The 13,623-nt window shown below is 48.1% G+C and overlaps 1 protein-coding gene across 4 annotated transcripts in view; it reads right to left on the reverse strand.

Annotated features, from left to right (window-relative positions):
• The window catches only part of EVL (Enah/Vasp-like), a 141,460-nt gene that overhangs the window by 105,028 nt on the left and 22,809 nt on the right, over positions 1–13,623 (reverse strand). Inside the window, exon 1 of one of the 4 annotated variants that reach the window (XM_019751595.2) lies at positions 3,771–4,039. The exons of 2 other annotated variants lie outside the window; for them this stretch is intronic. In XM_019751595.2, the coding sequence (XP_019607154.2) occupies positions 3,771–3,793 (23 nt within the window). In that variant the 5' untranslated portion in view covers positions 3,794–4,039. Of the gene's footprint in view, positions 1–3,770; positions 4,040–13,623 lie in introns of those variants that run through there. One more of the 4 variants, XM_019751598.2, reaches the window with a different exon arrangement.

The following is a 13,623-nucleotide window of genomic DNA, read 5'->3' on the forward strand; positions in this document are numbered from 1 at the left end:
ATCTGTTTCTTCAAGGCATCCCGGGACCCTGGGGACTGAGCTGGCACTTGCCGCCCAGCTGGTGGGCGCTCCTGGGTTGTGAATGTCAGGTCTTCCCTGATACCACTCAGTTTAACTCATTTCACTATTCCAGGGAAAGGGCACGGAAGGTACATTTCCCAAGACTAGATATCAATTTGAATTAATAGAGCTAGTTAGAGTCTGAACCTCAGCCCTTCCATAACACTTAAAAATAAAATAATTAAAACCAAACAGACTCAACAAGTAACATTTTTGTGTGATTGACACATTCTAACGTGGATTTCAGATCTTGGAGTTGGTATATCACAATCCTCTGCAAATAAGTCGGAATAAGTCAAGTATCAGGAATTCTGAGGAACAGTGATCTCTGATTTGGGTTCCATTCTCACTTGAGGGATGATGGAGCCAAAAATCACTTTAAAACTCTTCATTCTGGGGATGGTAAGGGAACGTGGTCACTATTCTGGGTCTAGAGCTGGGCGGATACCCCGGAGGTCCACAACGCTGCCCCAGTGGTGCCCCATGACAGCGTGTGCAGTGGAGGAACAGCAAGTGTTTACTTAAACTATTAGTTGAGTATACGGCTTGTCGAAGAAGTTTTTGGTTTTTTTCAAAAGGCAAAAACACGAGTGAAGTGTGTTTGCCACAACAGCCAGTGAGGACAGCTTGCCTGGTGTTAGGACAACACAGACTTGTGGTCAATGGCAGGCAGAAATCCCCTAACGGCTGGAAAACACTGGCGCGGCCTCACGCTGTCGGGATTCTGCAGCTCTAGGCTGGGCCCCAGCCCCGGGCCCTGCAAATCATTAGAGTCTTCAGCACGTTCTAGAGTAAGATCATCTGTAGAGATTCCTTAGGAAATGTGACCAGAGTTCTCTGGCACTCCAGCAACTGGGGTGTGCTGAGGACACTTTGCATTTTTCTCAGGTCAGTTGTCAGCTCTTCGACGTGCTCTTCTGAACCAGCACGTTCTGCGGCCACCATGGCACCGATACCAGGCCTGCTCTGAGCCGGCCAGGTAGCTTGCCTGCATTTCCCTGTTAAATCCTCGTGAAAACGAATTGTGTCAACTGCTTCTTAAGGCCTACTGTGTGTCAAGCAGTTTTAGGCACGAAGGAAGCAAAGTTAAAAACACAGGATTCATGAAAGTTCTCGAGAACTCGTAGTCCAATAGGGAACAATGGTATGTACATGTGTCTGTATCAAAACCAGACTTCCTTTTTAAGATGAACGTGGCCCTTATGCTCTCAGGGTTGGGCTGTGTGTATGAAGGGGTGTATGCACACGGGAGGCCCATAAACATGCGTGGATAAGCTGATGGGGTCCCCCAGCACGCTCTCCTCCCTTGGCATTCATGTAGAAAGAGTGCTGTCATTTATAAAGTTTAAGTCCCCATTGATTTCTGACAGCTTTATAGATTTTCTTGGCAAGAACTGCTATCCCCATTTTTCAGTTGAGAAAATGGAGACTGAGAAACATCAAGACACCCGCCCAGTCCACAAGGCAGTGCCCGACAGAATCAGGATTATAAGCCCAGGCCTGACTCTCACCCCGCAATCCTCTTCCCACTGCTCTGAGGCCTCCCAGGAGGAGGAGGGCCGCTGCGACGTGGCCATGGTTTGGCCTCCCCTTGACCATGACGCTGAGGGTCCTCCTGCCTGTACTGGAGCTGCTGCTTCTGGCTCCTGATTTCTTTCCCACCTGTATCTCTATTCTGCCTTCGCCTCCGACTTCCTGTCCCAATGTTCCCAGACGTGCAGCATCAGCATCACCTGGGAACGCGTTAGGGATGCAGGTTCTCAAGCCCCACCCTAGACCTCCTGGATCTCAACCTCTGGGGGGGCCTGAGCCATCCGAGTTCCGCGAGCTCTCCAGGTGACGACTGCTGCCCACGGCAGCTCAGGAGCCACCGTGACCTAAGCGAACGGGCTCAGCTCCTCTAGTCTCTGCTGCCCCACCGTGACCACCTGGCCCCCGCACACGCAAACGCTGTGACTACAGAAGAGCAGCCGTCACACAATGCCATCACACCCAGCCACGCTCTTCAGGGCCAGCTCAGGCAGAAGCTTGACGCCGGCTCAGAGGCTTCCTCCTTCTGGCCTACTTTCCACGGAGGCCCCCCTTCTCAGGTCAGCAGTGCAGTGGCCTTTATTTACCTTGACCCCTTTCCACCTCATCAGACCCAGCTCTGGGCTCTTGGGCAAGGAGCCACCGCAACAGGATGGCCCTGTCCACACATGCCCGTGTCCCTTAGCTATGAAATGCAGCGAAGGCGGGAGCTTTGTTCCAGGCAGCAGGTAAGGCTCACTCCATCTAGATTAAATGCTAACAATCAAATGCGACCCTCATAATTATGCTACTTTCTGTAATTTATAAAATTCTTCTGTAACTCTCACAAGGACCAGAAAAGCTAATTTTGAAACTGGGATTAGAACCCAGGACTCCTGTTTCATTCCCTAAGGAACGAGCTACTGTAATATGTCAAATATTTAATAAGTTCTTGTTAGTAATTAGTGGAGCTATTATAAAACAGTAAGTTCTGGTCACTGTGTAAGGGCACAGGCCCCATGTCACCAGAGCATGTTGCCACATGAAAAGAATGTCCTTTGAACAAGCCTAGTCCATTAGAAATAATGCAGGAACATGCTATTAAACAAAGAATAACTTCCTGGATCCAAAGCCCCAAGTTTATAAAAAGGGCCGCCTTTGCCGCCTGCTTTGTGGAAATCTGATGATCCGCTCACCTACTTCCTTGATTTTGATGGAAAGGTCTCTAGTTTCCTCTTACAAATAATGGAAAGTGGTTACTCTATCAACATTTAATGTCTGTAGCAGCAGCACTGAGATTCCTCACAGTCACTTCTTTGACCATCAACATGGTATTTATGCTCAGTTCTAAAATACACAGAAATTCCTCTTGAGAAATGAGAAGCTGTCAGAGGTTAGAAACACACACACAGATACATGCTCTTCCACATGTTCCAAAGACATGGAAATATGCACACGCATGATCAGATAACCCTCCCATTCCACCTCCTTATTTTCATGTCTTAGAAACTATCTCTGTGGGGATGTGGGAACATCCCTCCCCACATTCACACCCAGGGACAGATTCCCGGAGAAGAGGTGGAAGAAAGAGAAGCAGTAAGATTCACAAAAGACTCTAATTTGGAGCATTAATAATAGAGCAGCTGAAAAGCTTGCAAAAGCAAAGAAGGGCCCTGTTAACAAAACATTCAGGGCACTTCCCAGAAACTGGCCAGACACGAGATTGCTATTGACAATGAGGAAAATCAGAGCCCGAATCAAATCTCAACTGAGCAGACAGATGTGCAGAATTCGCTGTTATGATTAGCATTTTTTAAGAGAGCAGTAGACTCCATGAGTTTGACAAAGGAAGAAAAACAAAAGATAGCCAGAGACTCATTCTGGATAAACAGTTACTATTCTGTATTCATAACTCTACACCAGCAACAGCACCTCAAATAAGGCACAAGGTGAGGTCCTCTGCAAATTTACACACCATCATACCAATTATCCACGCTGCGTTTGTGCATGCGGTAAACACCTTGGATCCACACCACCTCTGTGCCTCCCACCCACCCCCTGACTGGGGTAAACCCCACTAAATGCAGAAAAGAACCCCTTTCGATCTGAGAACCAGCCAGAACCTAAGCTGGCATTACACAGCAAAAACCTACGAGAACAAAAACCCAGCGGCAGACTGATGTAGAAAACCCAGAGCATACCTGAATTCTTCAAATGCGAACATGACCTAGTCAGAGACAATTTCCTTAGATTGTCTGGTAGCCTTTTTGGTTTGGAGGACAACCATTTAGTCAGTCAGATGGTGCAAAGTGCAGAAAAAAGAGGCGGGGTTTCCACACCCCCCAAGATTCTGAAGTAAAAGGCTTTCTGCAGACAGGGGCCTGCAGCCGCCAGCTCTGCCAGCTGCTGACAGGCGGCAGCTACCAGGGGAGGCAGCACGAAAACCATGTGACCATTCCTGCAAGTCTGATTAATGCAGTGTGTGCTGAGGCTCCAGGCCGGGAGCTGGATTCGTCCAGGGAAATAAGTGGAACCCCGGGCACGCTGGGATCCTGGGTGAATCACAGAACACATCCCACCTCCACCCAGAATTCTGCAGGGGGGCAAAAGCAAAAAGGAATGAGAATGCAACCTGTTCTACTGCGGTCACCTGATTACCTCATCTTCCTGTGGCTGCTGCTGCTCTAATGATGAGGTATGACCACCGTGGTCAGTGAACATGGTGTAGTGATACCCAGCTACACTGTACTGAAAATTCTGCAGAATTCTGACTCTTCCCCATCCCTCCCAAGCATGACTTTACCACAAATGCATGAACTGCTTCGGAATCACAAAAGTCCCATTTTACGCCCACCTCTTTATCAGGAACAACGTGACCTTCTGGGTCAATCGTGATGGCTGATCTCATTTATTCGGTTATTCATTTATTGAGTGTCTAATAGGTACCAGGCTCTTATCAATTCCTTGATGTACAAAAATTGCTGTAATAATTTCAGAACAGAAGTTTAAAAAAAAGAAAAAAAAAAGAAACGAGATGTCAGCCAAAAAAGGGAAATGTTTACCAGTTTGTAAAGCCCAAGCTGGCAAGATCTGGCAAATGAGCTGCGACTGCATTCTGAACTTGCCATTAAGAAGCGTCTTTCTCATTTGGACTGCAAATCGGTATAAAACAAGGGAGGCAGGTCTCAAATAAAAACCTGTGAGTCACTCTTGACTTTTCTCTCTCCCTCATACCACAAATATAATCACTAATTCTGATTCTACCTCAAAAAGGTTTCTCTGAATCCGACCCTTTCCCCATGCCCACGCACGGCCTGAGCTCACACCTTCAGCATCATGCCGCCAGCATTTCTCACTGGCTCTGCTGTATTAGCAACTTGTCTTTCCATCCCTTCCCTCAAAACCTGCCAGAGCAATTTTTCTAAATCTGATTTTCATGCCCCCTATTTGAACCCTGCAATAGTTTCTCAATGCCCATAGCATTAAGTGAAAACGCCTCAGCCCAGCATACCGAATGACTTCTCCAACTCTTTCTTCCATTAAAACTCTTCACAAACCCCCAAATCCAGCCAGACAGCCCCGTTCCCAAAATATGCCAGGACCTCCTTTCTTTGGTCCATGGGCCAACTGCCCAGATTATCCCTTGACCCTATGTGACCTGCGCCCTTCCAGGCAGCGCACACTGTTCCCTCGGCTCCGTCCCCAGGACCGTTAGCCGCTCGCTCTCCCTGCTGCCGGCGGCACTGCCTTACAGCATGCTGTGCCCACACATCTGTGGTCCTTGAGGACACGGCTGCGGGAGACTGTTTCTGCATTCCCAGGGCCTGGTACGGAGCCTGACAGAGGTTTGCTGAATGAACCTCCTTCTGTCCAGCTTTCTACCAGGGAGAGTGACCTGGTTCTTGTATGAGGTGCTCTGGGATGACCGCACCCCTCTTCTTACATTACCTCTATCATGAAGAAAAGTGAGAGTCCAGAGCTTACCGCAAAGAAATGAAGCGATAATGGCCAACTGAGGCGGACTGATTAGTGAGAAAGAAATTTTGGGGAACCCCATGGTCCCTCACACCAAATAGCAATCATCAGCTAAGCGGATCAAGAACGTCTCCCACCATATTCCGGACAAGTCTCTGCCTGAGACCTCCTAGTGGGCAGAATCACGGCCTAACAGAAAGCACAGGAGTCAGCCAGTAAGTAACCCAGGCTGAAGTCCCCGCTCGGCCTCCGTGACCACTGACAGCGACGTAGTCCCGAGCCTTGGACTCCCCAGGTGTACATCTGGAATAATGTGGACACTGCCCAGGCCTCTGTCACAGGATGCTTGTAAGGACCCCACAAGGTGGGACAGTGGAGCTGTGAGCGGTCTTCATCATGTACACAGATTTTATAGGAACATTCGTCCTCACCTCTGTGACTTCACAAGCCGGTCTCCCCGGGCAGAGCTGACAGCTGGCGGCTCTTCATGCTGAGGCCACCCCCTCACTCAAGTGTTCTGTCTGCCTGTTCACTGGTCGCTTGTCTACTTTTGTTTTTTTTGAGGGGAAGAGGAGCAAGGTATTGCTGTCCTGTGATTCTCAGTACAAGGGATGTGTGGATATGTGTATAAAATCACTGTCCTAAATCCTAAGTTAAAAAATAAAGCACTGGAGCTGACCTAAGTCTTAGGAAGAACAACGCACCCACACCAAATACAATTATAAGATGTTTTTATTTATTAAACTACCTGGGTTTAGTCAGATGAGTGGGGATGGGGCAGCTGGTTATCAACCAGTTGCAAGCTTCCCGAGGGCAAGGAGACACTCAGTATTACGTGATGGGTTTGTTGGTTGGTAGAAAGGCCAAAACCTCCATTCCTGGCACTCTTTGCAAGGTATGGCGAGGAGCAGCAGGGGTCTTAACTCCCAGCCGTCTGGCCCAGTGGGAACTGGCCTTTCCCCTGGCCACCAGGCAGGCCCAGTGTGACCAGCCTGGTGGGAGGCAGAACCTCTGGACTTTGTGCCTTTCTCTACCAGTGACTCAAGAATCGCCTCTTTCAGGGCCATTCAGAAGGGAGAGCGCAGAGCGGACAGAAATGGTGAAAAATCTCCAAATCCTAGCACCAAGTGTATTTTAAACAGAATTTTATGAGATCCCCCAACTTACTAATAAGGTACTGGATGCCAAATGGTTAAGTAACCTGGCCAAGGTTATATTGCTATTAAGTGGCAGAGCAATGACTTGGACCCAGGTCCAAGGTTTTTAACCTCTGGGCCCTCCTGGCGTCCCAGTACCAATGACCCAACTGCCTCAGGCTGCCTCCCCGAGAGACTGCCAGGCAGCCTGTGCCTGAGACAGGGCTGGGACGTGGTCACGCTCTGGGGTTCTTTCCCCCAGCTGGACCCTGGCTAATCCCCCGATTTCACAGCCAGGCAAGAGACCGCTCAGGGCTCCAGAAAGCCTCAGCTGGCCCAGGAAGGAAGGGGTGGAAACCTGAGTTGACACAGCCTCGGGACCAGGTTGGGAACTGGGTCTGCTTCCAAGGCTGGGTGCTCCCACATGACCTCGTGATAACCGATGACAGCAAAGTGTTAGGATAGGGACATAAGTAAGGATCCCTGACTCCTGACCACTCCACGCCCCACTTAATGGCACTTCTGTGACCATACAGTGTTGGGAAAAAAAAGTCATCCCAGGTCATCCACCAATGACTCAAGGCTCGGAGAAAGCATGTTCCTAATCTGGGACTTCTGTGGCCTTTGTCACTTTCAAGGAACAGCCAGATATTAAATGTTTAGCCTTCTGTTTTCTAAAACACCACTTCCGTGGGAGGTAAAGCTGATATGAACAGCAAACGGATCCAAGTAGCCAGTTCTGGCCGAAGGAAGGAAGAGCCCGAGGCCCTGCTGCCGGGTCTCCTCTCTCCCCTCAGGGACAGGCCCGGCTGCAGTGCGCAGCCACCGGGCCTAAGGGACCTGGCAGCCCGTCAGCGCCAGCACCGGGGCCTTGCCACGCTCGTGCCATCACACTCAGCCTAGTGTATCTTTCTAGTCTCATCCGAAGCACCAAAGCTTCCTGACTGGGCCCTGCCGCCACCTGGGCCTGGCCCGCTGCAGTTACTGGACGTGTATGCGGCATCTCCAGAAACAAGCAGATACTGAACAAAAATGTGACGGTGAACATGAGGTGTCCCCTGGCCCCTGACAACGGGGGAAGCTAAATGAGAAGGAGGTTTGAAGTCCAGCTGAAACAGTGCCCTTAGCTTAACAGGTACCCGCGTTCAGCAAGCACCTCTTTCCCCATGAAATGGTCAATTTCCCAAAAAGGTGAACTTCGGATTTGTTGGTGCCAAATCCTCACCCCCGCTCTTTCGGAGGCTGACGGTCTGAGAGTGGAAAGGCCTGTGGGTTTGCGGCCTCACAAGCAGTGTCTCCTCTCCCACTGTTTTTAGGCTGTAGGCACATAGCCCTGATATGATGTACGTGCAGCAAAATAAAGACGGAGCAAATGAAAAGGGTCTAATGTTCCCATCAGGTAGAACAGAAACGCTCTTCTGACACTGACAGACGTGCACGCGCACTGCTGAGCTGCGTCGGGACAGCCAGGAGGAGACTGAGATGCAAATCAGTTACAGTCATGACTCAAAATACGGTTCTTTCCTCACGGCCCATCCGCGGGTTTTTCCAACAAGCAGGGGGCTGAGCGGAGACAAGAGGCACTCACAAGTGTCCTCACTGGAGCCTCCCCTCCAGCACCCTAATTAAGACTCCCCTCACCTCCATCTTCCTGCCTGCCTTCCTCCCTACTGCACACAGCCACCTGTCCTGGCACCTTCCAGTTGAAAGCCGCAGAATGAAGTCTCGCCCCCAGCCTGGCACTCAGCTCCTCCACACACCTCCCACACGTGCCAACCAGATCCCCACTCACCCCGCACACTTACTCACGCCACCTCCCCTGTTCCAGAGCTTTCCTCCGTCCGCCTTCTCTCCACAGCGGTTTGGAAAGTGTGCTTCTGAATCCAGTTCAACTGTCAACCTGAGAAGCTTCGGGCAAATTCTTACCCGTCTAAGCCTCAGTGTCCTAATCCAAAGACGGGATCACAGCACGTCTGGGGGTGCCCCAGAGATGAACCCCTGGCACACATGAACCACCATCGATGGCAGCTAACACTATGGCATATGCTTCAAAACTCCATCGAGTCCCCCTCCTAACACAAACCAGCCCGCGGTGACCACTACGACTCCGCAATGCCTGACAGGCAATAGATACATATTTTTAATCTCACATATCACCCTGCGCTGAGGAGTAGCCGTTGTCCATTACCTGTCTCAGGCCTCTAACCTGCTGAGAGTCACTGAGGACAGGCACGGAGGGGACCGACAGAAGGTACCTTAGGAGTTTAGCTCCTTGTAACCTTCATCTGAAATATACAAACAATCTAAGTAAAAACAGCATGATTGCTATGCAAAAATACAGCTCCTAGAGAAATCCATTCTAATTCTGGGCCACCCCCCCACCCCAAATTCTTCTATTTTGAAATTATGGGAAGCCCACTAGCAGTGACCTTTGTTTTCAGTCCCTTTTAAGCCTTCCCAAGGCACAACACATTCCTGGACACGTAGTAGGTCTCTGGTCAAAACCTTTTTGAATTCAGTGAATGTGTTTTTATTCCAGTTGAATTAACATTTCCAAAAATTTAAAAATGCTTCTTGAATCAGTAAGAAATGTGTGAGTCCTACACTCTGAACTAAATCTTTCCCCCAAATTACATAATTCAACTGAACTTCTAAAGTGATATTTAACTTTAAAATAAGTTTTAAATTAAGCCATGCCTTACTTCTATTAACAAAAGCTACCCCCCAAAAGCGTTTTATCATAAAGCAAACACAATTACGACACATTTTCAGTCTACCCCTCACTACCCAAAAGTAGGAGTTCATCGGTAATTATTTCTGCATTCCTGGCTACACCAATGCCTCTCCCCAAATAAGCACTTTCTCAATATCTATACCAGGTTATTGAAAATTATCCTTGCTTTCACTCCACCAACACTCGAAGAGTTACCATGTGCTAGGTACCACTCGAGGTGCTGCTCAGAGAACCCTGACTGCCAAACCCCTTAGTTCTGCGGTGCTTCCATCCTCATGGAGGAAGCCAGAAGCGGAGTAAGGAAAAGATGATAACATAGGGCAATATGCCAGGCAGTGCGTGGGGGCTACTAAGAGGTGATGACAGGAAGGGCCCCTCAGGTAGTGACATTTAAGCTGAGATTTGAATGACAAGCAGGGGACAGTTAGCAAACATCAGGGAAAGGTCACTGCAGGCAGAGAAGACAGCTGGCGCAAAGGCCCACGGTGACAAGTGTGGCTTTCGTCCCTCCTATACAGTGTGGTCGGAACAGAGAAGTAAGGAGGAGCAGAGGAAGATGCAGACAGGGCTTTCTCAGCCAGGAAAGCCAGGGGAGAGTTTGACTTGGGGGCAGTCACATGACCTGGTTTTCCTGTTAGAAGAAAAATGGACGTGAGGAGACCAGTTAGACGCTGTTACAACACTCCAGGTAAGAGATGAGGGGTCTGGACTCAGAGGGCAGAGAAGACGAGAGAAGCTGATGGACTGCAGTTAGGTATGTTTGACAGACAGTCTTTCTCACAACTGAGATGTTTCACGTGCTTCTTAGATTACTAGCGAAGCAGAGCAAAGGCGGAAAATATTCCAACAGAAATACTAAGCCCACCGCCAGGACCATCAGCCAAAGAAGTGTAAGCTCCAGGAGGGGGCGGAGGACCTTGTCGCATCTTTATTACTCCATCCCAGGGCCTGGCAGCTGGAATTGCTCATTAAATATCTGCTGAATTAATGAATCAGCACTTTGCGGATTTAGAGAGAAGATTTTATAAAAGGATGAAATTAGATTAAGTCAGCGGTCCTCTTTCTGGTGCGAGCATCAAATGAAGGGCAGATTATCCTTTGGAATGAACAAGGACAGCTGTTCCAATGTCACTCAGATAGACAGAAATCTGCCAAGAAAATCTTACCAGGAACAGAGGGAGAACCCAGAAGATAAAAGCACATAAGGCAAATTCATATATTCAATCAAGAACTTTTTCTTGGGCACCTGCTGTGTGTCCCGCACCACTCTATCCCCGAGAGGGAGGGAGGTGGGCACAGATTCACACTGCAGGCCTTGCCAGCAGTTAGGAGCAGACCACACACACTCAGAAATCTACAACGAAGAGTCAGCGATGGTGAATCTTCGCACCGTGTGTGAAGCCGTCACACAGGGTTTTACAGTTACTATGTTAGCATGTGGGTATTTTCCCGCTTCAACTCACTGTTCGTGTCAAGATCCTCTTGAATTCCGGTTCCATTATGCAGTTGCCATGAGTTGGGAGAGTGAAGAGCGGGGCTCCAGCCCCCGCTCCACTTCTTACCAGATGAGTACCCTCTGGCAAGTCACTTTATCTGTCAGCGTCCAGAGTGTCAGCTTATTCACCTACAAAATGTGGAGAATAATTCCTGCTCTGCTCCCTCACCAAGGAGCTGTGAGGGCCAAATACAATAGCAGGTGTGCCAGTACTTTGTAAACTGAAAGTGCTACGAAAATAAATAATTGTACTATTATTAACAACAAAAGAAATGACCCTTTTCTACTTTGTGCCCTCTGAGATCCGGATACGGCAGCAATTTTAAGTATTCATCCAGGCCATGCAGCTGCATGACCCATGAATGCAACTTACTATCCAAGTGACCAAACAGAAGCTAGATAAAAACCCGTAACTATGGGAATTCAGGGCTAATTACTCAAACCCTACTCAGCCTGGCCACCTGAGATGCTTATCTCCTCAACAGGTACTCATTCTGTCAAAGTGTAATTTTCAAAAAGCTAAAAACATAACCCTCATACAAATAAATATACAGTGTACATGTGTCAAGGATTGATTTAACTCATTAAAGAGGGAAGCAGCAGGACGGCGAAGCTGGTTCAAAGGTCGTACAAGAAACATACTGTTAATATATGTATATATACATGTTGTCAGTGGAGAAAGAACCTGCGAGAATCTTGCAAAGTTGGCTACAACGCTGGTTACTGTAGTATAGAGCAAGTAAACCATAACCTTTGAGGTTATCTTTTCTACTAAACAGAAGTCAATTTTAGATCTCTACTGGACAAAAAATCATTTGTAACTTAACAATTTTCTACAAGTCAACATTTACCTCTACAAAGTAAGTCTTCTCCAAGATGTCCCTCAGATGGCCTTGCTAAACAACACTTTTGAGTGCTACTGAAAGGGCACACAATAACCTTTCTGCCTTTTCTCCAAGTTTTAGCTAATTTTCCTAAAATAGCTGGACTTAGCTTATTGTCCATTCCAATGTGCGGGTTGATAACAAGTTCTTTCCTGTCTGGTCCATTTTTGCTTCTGCCTCATTTACATCTTCTCTATTCATGAAAATCCTTCAAATGATTGAAGTCGATTCTAAATTATTGCTTTGTCTTCTTAGGTCAAATCGTCCTGAAATTTGGGGGGCCCTATATTCCAGAACTTCCAGCCTTCAACGCTTCTTTGAATTACCTCCAACTATCACTTTGTGGGTCTCTTAAAGACGAAAATGGGCCCGTCTGATTCACAGACGCTGGTCCACAGAGCCCGTCCTCCAGGCTCTGGCTGTTCTGAGGCAGTTACCATATTAATTCCAATCTCCTAACTTCACAAACCCACCCTCATCCATCCCCTTCTTTCCAATATAACAGCACTTGGAAGTCACAAACCAAACCCACCACAGAGGCACATATAAACCCAACCCACACTAACAGGCACAATAATATGAAGTCAGAAGAAATGTAATAAATCAGAGAATATCTTGTTCCTATCTGTATTTTCCAGAGGCTAGGGAATTGGAATGAATAAACAAACAAATTAATTAATCAAATGTTGGAAAGAATGAATGGCTCCCACAGGCTCCCGCATGTTAAGGGTTTCCCAAGAAGCTAAGTGAGGCAGGGAATTTCTGGCAACTAGTCCCGTGGGAGCCTTCAGAAATGGAGACTTCGTCCACCGGGCTGGGGCATAACGAAACCCCTCCGACTGGGTGGCTTATAAACAGTGGTTATTTCTCACAGGCTGTAAGTCTGAGATCGGGCTGCCAGCGTGGTCAGGGGAGGGCCGTCTTCAGGTCGAGGACTTCTCAACCGTATCCTCATGCATGGGAAGGACCCGGGAGCGCTGTGAGGTCTCTTTTATAAGGGCACTAATCCCATTCACGGGGGCTCCACCTTGATAACCTAATCACCCAAAGGCCCACCTCCTAACACGTTCCCACGGAGTTAGAATTCCAGCGTGTGAATTTAGAGGGTGCTGGGGAGGGGAGACACAGCATGCCATCCAAGCAGAGACCAAAGGAATGAACACTGGGACTTGCTGGCACCCGCTGGCAAGGCGGGGATGACGGTATTTGACTTGGAAAGCAGGGAAGTAGAGTGTAAATCTGTACTTGTAAAATCGGACCACACAGGTCTGAAGGCACGTCTGAGGCCCCCAAAGACAGCAGCTGCCCCTCCCTATGGTGTGAACACTAAGGTGTGGAGTCTAGGCACCAAGCCTCACCATGCAATCCCTTCCTAACCTGCAACCGCACTGCAAGGCCCTAGACTAGAAAGGGAAGCCTTCATTTAAGACATGTCCTCACAGGGGAAGGAGCTAGAGCAAAGGCAGAGACAATGATAAAGCAAGTACCTGAATACGTGCCTATGAGAGTTGTAATTTGAGAAGTCCTGCTCTAGATAAATGTGTTTTATTCCCTCAAAAAGCTAGTTTTTCTTTTTTCTCACATTTTATTTCTGACAATCAGGCTTTCTCTATTTCTGATTTCACACTAAAACGTACAAGGTAGTTTTGGGTTTTTTTTCTCATCCAAAATATCACTGCTTCTCCGTTTTCATTTGCATGAGTCTTGCAGTGGTGTTTATATTCCTCCTGACAAAAATCTCCTACACCCAGTGTATAGCCGTGGTGTTGAAACCAACAGGTATGAAGACAACTGACTGAGGCTGGATTGCTGATGCTGAGCTGGATTTTA

The sequence above is a fragment of the Rhinolophus sinicus genome, linkage group LG03 (assembly GCF_036562045.2).
Source record: "Rhinolophus sinicus isolate RSC01 linkage group LG03, ASM3656204v1, whole genome shotgun sequence".
Taxonomy (NCBI): domain Eukaryota; kingdom Metazoa; phylum Chordata; class Mammalia; order Chiroptera; family Rhinolophidae; genus Rhinolophus; species Rhinolophus sinicus.